The sequence below is a fragment of the Amphiura filiformis genome, chromosome 18 (genome assembly GCF_039555335.1).
Source record: "Amphiura filiformis chromosome 18, Afil_fr2py, whole genome shotgun sequence".
Lineage (NCBI taxonomy): Eukaryota > Metazoa > Echinodermata > Ophiuroidea > Amphilepidida > Amphiuridae > Amphiura > Amphiura filiformis.
The window spans coordinates 31223922-31234735 of NC_092645.1; the positions used below are offsets into that span (position 1 = coordinate 31223922).

General features: G+C 37.8%; 1 protein-coding gene across 1 annotated transcript; it reads left to right on the top strand.

Moving 5' to 3' along the window:
- LOC140139095 (uncharacterized) lies at window positions 1-4279 on the top strand. Its single transcript, XM_072160876.1, has 3 exons — window positions 1-170; window positions 936-2725; window positions 3436-4279. Exons 1-3 carry the CDS (start codon window positions 21-23, stop codon window positions 4277-4279), a joined length of 2784 nt encoding a protein of 927 aa, XP_072016977.1. The 5' UTR covers window positions 1-20.
- Window positions 4280-10814: the final 6535 nt, after the last annotated feature.

The following is a 10814-nucleotide window of genomic DNA, read 5'->3' on the forward strand; positions in this document are numbered from 1 at the left end:
TTCGGAATCATCTTTCTCACATGAAAATCAACACAAATCTGAAACTTGAAGATACAAAAACTGATGACTTTTTTCAAGATCTCGCCGATTTTATCACATCCCTTTGCAATATGCATGCCCAGCACCTTCCTCAGACCACAGCTCAGGACGTCCACAAAACATTAAACGAGGTAAGTACTGATAAATGCCTAGTAGATCTTCTATAGACGAATCCAACCAGCCAAGTGATGGCCAGAATTCAGTCGGCCATTACTGGGTCCCGTCTGCACAAAACTGGTGTTGTTACTGCCCAATTGGGTGGTTTAAATCCGCTTAAAAATCGATGTTGAATTGTATTGTGTTGTAAACTTTCACCATTTTTTTTGTCTACGTGTAACATGGGTGATGGAATGCAGTTTAATATCCCCGCCAGGGCCACATCATTTCACATTTTAGGTGGAATAGACCTAAGGGGGTACCCAGTTATGGTTGTCATTGAGGTGTAGGAATGCGTCTATATCCCACCACACTCATGACACTACTTGTGCGCCGTGTGTTATTTATATCAAATCGCTAGACTTTGCCAGGACAGATAAACAATTGAACAATTCTTATCGGGTCATGTGACTTAAGATCAATTACCTGATCCACGTGACTTGAATCGCGGAAACTCGATTCGCAAATTGGCAAAATAAAAGTGGGCCAAATGGGGGGATAGTAATCACGCATCCGCATAGCCTTTTTCGACGCCTAGCGCTTAACGTATTTAGCCAAAGGAAGCTGTCACAAACCTTTTCCTTTCCATTTGAACATCATTTTGTTAATTCATATTTTTTTATATAACATTTGTACAAGTTGTTTAATAACAATCCTTTTTAATTTTACTACCGGCAATGACAAAGCTTTATAATAATTCAACAGTTGTATGCAAGTTTCAAATATTTTCTTTTACATAGATTCGCATGGACGCCTTTGACATCGATCTTTGCAGGCAGGAACTTATCAGAAAGTATGAAGACGAGAGAGGCAAAGTGACCCTATTTCCTTTTGATATAGACAGTACGGTAGATATAGATGATGTATTTGTGGATTTGGTTTTGCTTCAAGAAAGCACCAAGCCCACAGAAGTAGAAGAAATTCTTCTTCAAACGTATGATGAGTTGTTTAGTTTAAAGAAAACGAAAGACAAAGATAAGCGTGTATTAAGGGTATTGCTTAAAGGCGATGCAGGAAGTGGCAAGACAACTTTGACGGAGAAAATCGCATTCGATTGGGCTCAGGGTGTTACGAGTAACAAAGCCTCTGATTTAAGAAAGTTTGACCTATTATTTTCTCTTAAAATGAGGGATTTTGATCAAGATATGAGTCTCGTGGATGCTATTTTTGATCAGTTGCTTCCATCAGATTCTAAAGTATCTAGAAGGGGTCTGGAGAAATACATTGTGCAAAATGCTGAAAAGGTGGCTGTCATCTTAGATGGAGCAGATGAATTTAGTGGTAAGATAGAGAAGTCACCTAAAGGCAATTTGGTAATGGATGTAGTTTGCAACAAAATGTTGTGCAATAGCTGTGTGGTCGTAACGACTAGGCCTCATAAGGTCGATACTGTTAGTGTTTTCAGTCAGTATTCCCATGTTCATGTCGTCGGATTCGGTGAAAGAAGTATGCTCGAATTTATCGGCAAGTTCTTTCAGGTCAAAACATTTAAGTCTGAAGAGGAAGTACATGAACATGTTTTTGGGAAAAGTGAATTTAAAGATAAGAAGGAAGAATTCATACACGATTTCAAGGATATGGAATCCCCGATTGAAGCTGAATCACCCGTCACTGAGCATGAAGAGGGCAAATTCGAAGATTCAATCTCAAAAACAAACACAGTGGAGAGAAAAAAATCAGTCGATGCATTCATCACAACAATATTTCGCTCTCGTGATTTGCTTCCGATGTCGTTTATTCCTGTGATTTTAACCATGCTTTGTCTACTGTGGGGAGAAGCTCAAAAGCTACCAACACGTTTCACAACTCTCTACCAAGAAATGTTTCATTACTTCATTCAAAGATGGTATGAAAAATCGGATGATTGCACGGGTACCGAAGAATTCGAAAAAGGTATTCTGTCGCAACTGGGAGAGGTTGCTTTGAAATGTTTGTTTGAAAGGCGGTTGCATTTCACAGCAGGTGAATTGAATAACGCTGTAATTCTGGAGCAGTCTCGTTCAATTGGTATTATAAAGGAGGAAACCAAACGATCTAAATTGCGACTTGTCAAGCAGTACTCTTTCTTTCACATGTCATTTCAGGAGTTTTGTGCAGCAGTATATTGGACATCCCTGGCAGGCGTGTTCGATGTGAAATTCATGGATTATCTGAGTCGTGTCAATTCGGATAATGTTGAATCTTTTGAGTATGTTTTACTCTTCTGTTGTGGTTTGAGCACTGTGGCAGCTAGTCACATTTTGTCACATTTGGTGGATATTCGTTCCAGTGACGTTACAGATGGAATGTACTGTGAATTCGATTTGTCCCTCAAGAGAACATGGTCCCTTGGGCTACGATTTCTTTTCGAAAGCCAATGTCCGAGTCTCGTTGAAGTGCTTACTAAGTGGCTTCAGTGCAAAGAAATCAAAATTACCATACATTCCAACAGTTATCACCGAGAATTCGAAAGACAAGCTTCCTTCAACTATTTTATTGATTGTTTCGAGAAACACGTTTTATCTGCAGAAAAAAGGGGAATTTCTCACAGGTAAGCACTAGCATCAAGCAATTACCAGGTATGAAGTTTCAGTCGAAAAGTAGTACCCGTGAAATCAGTGTGATCATTAACATTCTATTGAAATATTCAAGGCATTCTGCTGATTTACAGATAACATTGAAGCCCTATCTAGAAAAGACTGCATTTATGACTGCACGTGTGATCAGAGGATTGAAATCGTCTTTTGGTACGCTGCATTTGATTTTCGAGACCAGTCAAGCCGACTATGGTAAAGTTGTGTTCGGTACAGCTGCATATAGGAATTGGTATACCATTGTTGCAGGGGTAAGTCTTCACGCTATGGGAGAATACATCAGTTGTCTGAATTTTGGAAATCGTCTCCGTGTTACCAACATTTGTGACTCACCTTTTGACATTTCCTGCTTGCTTACAGGTCTTGTGCAATTCACGACAAGTACCGGTACGACTGAAAATTCTGAAAATTCCTATTCTGAAAAATTGTCAACAGATATGAACGATACCAAAGCGTCCTTTATAAGAGAATTGGAAATTAACAACTGTATCTTCAGAGTTGAATATTTTCGAATATTTTCTTGCCACTCAAGCAATTTGGAGCGTTTCAAAATCTTATCTTCACCTGTATTTCTTGTTATGGATGCCGATTCATCAGTGGAACAGTTCCTGACCCTCCTCGTTTCAAAATTAAATTCACTAAACACCCTACACCTGCATTTTTGTAGACAACTACTGAAAGGCACAGAGCTTCAGGTTGTCCAGTTTTTCTCATCTCTTCAAGACTTGGCTCTCCAGTATGCTGCCAAAGACCCTCCTTACTGGAAGTATGTTTTTAGGAAACTGAGAAAAGCAAAAATGTTGCTGCGTCAACTCTGTCTGATGGATAACAGTCTTGGTGGAAGTGAAGTAGAAAGTGCCATGTCAGATTTTGTGCATATTTTACCAAACATGACACACCTACAAGAAATCAACTTGTCTTCAACAAACCTTGGTCCTCGTGACATTGAACTTCTATCACCAGGTCTAGTTTCGTGTTCAAACCTGAAGAGTTTGAATCTGTCCAACAACTCTGTCAGGTTTAAAGAAATGCACCTACTTTCACAATCACTTCATAAACTCTCCCAGCTCAACGTATTGGACATGTCAGACAATCCAATTCGTGATTTAGGTGTGTTGGCTCTTTGTAACTGCTTCAGTAAGCAGGGTTTCCAACTACAACATTTGCTTTTGAATAACTGTGGTCTTAGTTCAACTGGCTTATTAATGTTGTCACTCTCCTTTCGGTTCTTGTCTGACCTGAGTCACATGGAAATTGCACAAAACGAAGATGTTGGTTCTGATGGTGTTAAATGGGTGTTTGAATATGTTGGTTGTCTTAAGAATCTGGTAAAGTTACATCTTGCTACCGTCCGTTTGAGTGTGAACAAATCCGATGACCGTCTCAGAAGAGTGTTTAGAAAACTTAAATGGGAGCCAAAAACAAACACTGAACATATTTACAACTGTACAAGAGTAAAGCAGCTGAATGTTTCAGATTTAGGGATTATTGTTGAAGAGTTTCCAGTTTAAGTACCGGTAACGGTTACCTCTCAAGGATATTCTTAACACAACTTGAGGTGAAGAAAACGACAAAACCAACGCCGTCGGTGACAATATCGCACATTTTATGCTAATGATGTAGCTGCTTCATTAATTCCAGCCTTGGTTTAAATATTGCAACCGCATAATCTTAATCCTATTGTTGGGTAAATTAAATATGGGTTCCATGGACTTATGGACACAAGAGAAGCTCATGTTATTAAACCTCGAGAGAGGTTTACGTTGATTCTGAAATCCAAAATAACACAATTGGGTTGCCCAGCAAAAACATTTTGTATTAGCCTACTAAATATTTCAATTTATTTTCTTTTGTAAGTAGTGCAGTTCATTTGAATAGAAAACATTATTGTGTTCGGTCTAGTTTTATTCTGGTATGGTCAAACTTTCTTGTTCGGGAGTTCCAGACTCAGTTTAGGTGCTTTGTAAACATTGCCAGCTGTATCAAAATGATTGGTACCCAGCAGTTTTAATGGTTATTGAAAAGCCTGCTTCTTATTAATGCAACATTGGATCCTCTTGAAATAGCCATAATCTATTGTTATATAACATTACTCGATAGATTTTGCGGATCCTTATATTGCATTTCGATGTGTCAGTCATGTCCATAATCACTGGAAACTGATGGGTACCAATCATTTTGATACACCCTGTATTTATGTATTGTATCGTTATGACCGAGACGTAATACCGTAAACAGAGAGGGCGAAGTTACTGATTTTGCGGTGAGAGGTTTATTTTTGGATTCTATTTGGCAATATGTCATGAATACGACGATATACATTTGAAGGAACACTCTGTCAATCACAACATTATGCCTATCTGTTAGCAAGCACTAATCAGGTGGTTTTATTTAAAACAAACTCATATTGACCATAAAAGGGAATAAAAACAGCCGGCTCTCAACACGCGATATTCAAAACTCCCCTGCCGAAATTGTCTAGGGCAATGAGGTCATCGTTACTTGTGCTCAGTTGTTGTCAGCCTTTCATTGTATTACTGGGACGTCATTGCAGAGACGGCTGTTTTTATTTGTATAAAAGGTCAATATTAGTTTGTTTTAAATAAATCCTCATGATTCGTGCTTGATAATTAGTTTTGTAACATTAAGGCATAATGTTGTGATTACCGGAGTGTTCCTTCCTTTAATTAATCTTATTTTATATAAATTAATCAATTACATTTACTTGCTATTGTTGCAAAAATATGAAAGGGATTTAACCTGGATATCTTTGTTACCCCTTGAAAGGTGTGTTAAAATCCGTTATTAACGCCTTCATGGATACCCTACCTTCCTTGTTATTCGCATATTTATTCGTATATAATTATGTTATTCGTATATTCCTATCCACATTCAAAAAGGTTGAATCGAGGCAATCTACAAGTCTATGCCGACATTGAAAATAATGCCATTGGTGACGGTGCAATACCGCCTAAGATAATTGCCACATCCCAAAAACCAGACATTGTTTTATTTTGGCGTACAGACAAGCGAGTTATTAGAGAGCTTGCGAAATGACGTTACTTTAACTTTAACTTTAACGTCTAGAGGATTATAGAGGATTATGTATTCAAAACCACCTTGGATTATAGAGGATTATGTATTCAAAACCACCTTGGTTTTGAATACATAATCCTCTATAATCCTCTAGACGTTAAAGTTAAAGTTAAAGTAACGTCATTTCGCAAGCTCTCTATTCTCTTTGAAATATCGGTACCGTTTGAGCCTACCGTAGGTAAAGCCCATGGTATCAAACATGACCGATACGTTTCCGACATTACCGACGCCGAGGATGATTGCTTGCTAATTGTCGTCTAAGTCGGGTCTAGAGGCTTGATTGACACCGACAATAAAAATAGGCTGACCCGTTTGTCAAAACAACTTTCTCATGTCATCCTATTCAATATTTAACTCCAGACATGAGCCAAAACGGAATATCCAAGAAGTCATTGAACTGTATTCTTCCCGTCATGATGTATTTATCCATTGTTTTTTGTATTTTGCTGTTTGTAGTTGTGTTTTCCCTTGCCTGGGATTGGTATAGATCTCAGTTAATCTTGCGGTTGTATGTTTCTCTTCTTTTAAAGATAATTGAATACAATGTGGAAGAATTACTTAAAGATCAACAATGGGACTGGTCGATTCTAAAACCTGGGTAATTCCTTGTAAAATGTATGCTTTAAATTGATTAAAATTGGTATACTTATGATTAATTTATTTATTATCGATCGGTCGATCAAATTATTTGTTTCATTTATTTATAATGTTGTAATATATAATGGTAAAGTAGATATAAAAACAAATAAAATGTGTTTTTTTTGGGTCGACTCAAGGAGTATGGTCAGTCGGTCGCAGAAAACCAAACCATTTTGTCTTTGGTACAACTTGGAGTAGTGGATATACTGAAGTTCTGACTCACTTTGCTGGGTGCACACCAGTTAATAGTCCCACTGACTTTCTGTACAAACAAGGTCCGTAAAAACTTCATTTTCTTGACACGATAGCGACTCGTCTATTCAAAACTTACACTTTCTGCAAGTAATGTAACACATTTTGAAAACTTAGCCAAATCTTCATAAAAAGTCAGATCCTGCTTATATTTCATAGAAAATCTAAACCTAGGCCTAAATGAGGATTCAATATGAATCTGGGCCTAATATGTATGTATTACATTAAGTGCCATGCCACTTTCTCATGTTTCGAAACATTGACCTCCAAAAGGGTATAAGAGAATTTCTATTTACTGGTGTGCACTCTAAATGTTAGTGTAGTGCGCTTACCACATGCACCATTAACAATTCAACACAAGCCATATCTGTAGTTACCCTCTATTTCGGGTTTACACAGACGTATGCACACTCCTGACCAATAATGATCATATCGTTAGGAATAGAATCTGTATAATATTTACACATGTCTAAAACTTAAACACCTTACATAAACTAAGCTGCTCTTTACATGAGCCTGGTGCATAGTAAAGCCATAATGTACGATCTTTTAAATTGAGTTTGGTCAATTCAAACCTGATTGTTTGGCATATTTGTAACGTTTACACGTGTCTCAACTTATACCTATTTGGATTCAGCTAAATTCGTGTTTGTAGGACTAAAAGGACCAAAATCGTTAATCAAGGGTAACAAAATACAATTCATAATTTTTAAGGCGAAGACTTTGCCTCTCCTACGCGCTGGATGACCAATGGGGACCAATACTGCGTTCACGCTAGTACGTATACTATAATTGAACACCGAAATAAAAAGACTAGTTTGCGTATGGCGTCCTGTCAACTGGACCAAAAAAGCAACCAATCACGTTGCGCCTTTGCCCTGACATTACTTTCAACAAAGGAAAATTAACTTTAGTGAATATCCTTTATACATATTAACACATCATCTATATTTAAAATACACCTTCTGCCACTGATCTGACCACTTCAATGTCTTGCATGCAAAAACTTGACAACAGATAAAAGCTGATTAAGCTCTCAAATCATTTTGATGATCTATACCAATACTGATATTATTTTCTTCAAGGTAAATAATTCATATCATTTACACAACAGCTATATATTACACGAATGCTGCTCTTTCACAGATCATGGTCATGGCATATTCCAATACTCATGTTATTTTCTTCAGGGTAAATAGTCCATGTTCTTTATATTTACAAAGCAGCCATTAAACCAATACACGGTTTGCCACTGATTGGACATTTCAGCATTCGATCCAATTACCTTTGTTACCTTACATATCCAGTTTTATATAACTCATACAAAGATTCTTATCATTTGATTAAGTATATTCTTGCTATTTATAGAAAAAGACTAATGCACTCCGCGCCCGGGCAATAGTCTTTTTTCCATTGCACTCACTCGCAGCTACCATGGCAACGCTGACAGACGCGTGCGTATATCGCGCACGAAGACTACCCCGACTCGCCAATTATAGGTATGGGTGTCGCTTCTAAAGTTTGTAATATTTGTTTTAATTTATTTTTAAAAGAATTTTTTTATCGGTTATATAAAACGGAAAGTAAAATGGAAAGAATATTTTCATTCGGTGAAATATGCACTGTTCCATTCAATATTTCACCTCGTGAAAATATTCTTACCATTGTACTTATAAATATTCAATATTTGTATACTATATCTAGAGTTGACTGCAGCCAAGTATTTTAAAAAAAAAATGATCCCGATTGACCCTTGTGTACTATTTAACCCAAAATTGTCACTGGCTCTCCTGATTCACCGTTGGTGGTCATATCACTAATTTAGGGTAGATTTGCAAGATTGCAGCAAAATGGCCTGGAATAACATCCGCGTACAATGTAGAAGGATTTTGGCCTTTGGGTCAGTGCTTCATGTGGTCAAGTGTGGTCGAGCTTAACGCAAACGTCTAGCACTATAATTTTTATAGTAGCATTTTAAAGAAAGGACAAACAGGTAAGAACAGCACGAAGACAGAATATCAGACGGCTAAAGCCGACTGATATAACGCAAGAAGACCCTTAGCCATGCGAAACTAGAGCTGCTGTTCGTCAAGAGGCACAAATTATACCAGGCGGCAATTCAAACAGCAATTCAAATTCTCTTTTTTATCAGCTATAAAGCGACTGTTTGATTCAAATGTTTGATTCAAATGTCAAGTTTTAGTCATAAAAGAAAAATTACAATCCATATATTATTGTTTAAATCTGTGTCTCTAAAAAGCTCAAATAGTCCTATAATAGGCCCTTGTTTATGATTTTGCAACTAGCACCATTTTATTTGCATCGTTTGCTAGGTAACTTCATTTAATGGTGTAGACGCCAATGGTTTTCTATCCAAATCTTGGAAGCCAAAGAGGGTAATTTAGCCATATGACCTCTGTATGACTTTTGAATCATGGTCAATATAAACAATGCATTTACATTAATCCAGCAATTCTTTTGACCAATGTTGGTAACCATATTGACTGAATAAGCCCTACTGAAACGTGCTTAACTTTTGACTCTAATCTGTGTGCCATCTAATATAAACAAGAAAGAAAGAAGAAACTGCGCAAAAACAAAACACAGCCGTCCCGTAGGCATCGACTGTGTAGGAAACTGCCCAAACACACAACAGAGCCGCGCCACTGTCACCCGCTTTGTTTGAAAGAAAGACGAAAGTGTGCAAAACCAAAGCACAACCGTGCCGTAGGCACCGTTTTCCTGTTGGTAATAACTCCGCGAAGAATTGCCTAAACTCACCACTCGACCCACTCTCGTAGTTGCAGAGTAAACTTGTTTTTACAACTTCTTGAACACGGTTTGCTTTGAAGGGATCTCCCGGTGGATTGGCCTTGGTTGCCTTGAGACTACTGTCACGTGCAAACCTTAGTACCATCTGTACACCAAGACATTTCTGAGCTGAATCAAACTTTTGAAGCTTTCTTGCCATTTCATCGGGGTTTATGTCCGCTAAATGAGACAGGTATTCACCGGCACACTTTTCTTGAGCTGATTTGTTTCCTTCCTTCCAAACGCGGCAACACAGCTGAGCAATGAGTGGGGTCGATGTAATCTGAAACAAGTTATTGTTTTTGATATAATCACACAGCCTTTTTCCGGACTCTGGGGATTCTTGAAAAGTGTTCATGATGTATTCTCTCACGTGGTTTTTGTAGAAACCTTCAACGTCAAATTTGGCATAAACGTTAGTCAAATACCTGTTTCCTAATGTGTCAACAACATTACCACCACCAGCCTGATTACTACCAAGAATCTTTCCGCGACTGAACTCGTCATAAGAATCCAACAAGATCATGGCGCTATCCGGATTTTGTTCCAAGAAATACCTTATAGATTCTTTGGATAGTTTGGTGTCTATTGGCAGTAATTGGTGACGAATGGCTTCTTCCAGACTTGAAGTATACTGCATCAGCCTCATATCCAATGCAAAGAGAAGAGGAAGATCTTTCAGTGGAGAGTCCCTACTCTCCAATGCCCAATCATAAGCAATCTTTGCCAAAAGGGTACTTTTTCCAGAACCTCCTCTTCCGAGAAGCAACATCCTCCTTGGTAACATACCATTGACCTGTCTGGTAAATATGTCGTGGTGGGAGTTCAGTGGCATTTTAATAAACGCACAAGGCTTTGCCATCGTGTAGAAAATGGATAAATTGACGTAAGTCTCATCCATATCCAAACATGTTTCTGAGTCTCCCGGATGCTTGGGAATCTTGCACATAACTTGAAGGTAATGTTCTTTGAGCTGACGCTTACATACCCCGATGTCGAAACTAGCTGGTTGATTTGTACCTGCAAACAAATAGTCATTTAATTAATGTATTATTTTTATCCGAAAGGATCCATCGTTTAATAATATGAATTATTTTCTGTTTTTGTATGAGAGTCAAAGGAGTGCAAGCGTTTCTTATAGATTTCTAATTCTCTAAAGCCGTTAAAATCAGAGTAATTAAAACAAAAGTGAATGCTCATTTTACTTGATTCTTTGAATTGCATGCAAAATTATATATCTGAAGAAAA

Coding starts and splice junctions, on each gene's coding strand:
- LOC140139095 (XM_072160876.1), top strand. CDS start 21: ATGAAAATCAACACAAATCTGAAACTTGAAGATACAAAAACTGATGAC. Junction 171..935: donor TCCACAAAACATTAAACGAG/GTAAGTACTGAT, acceptor TCTTTTACATAG/ATTCGCATGGACGCCTTTGA. Junction 2,726..3,435: donor AAAAGGGGAATTTCTCACAG/GTAAGCACTAGC, acceptor GCATTTTTGTAG/ACAACTACTGAAAGGCACAG.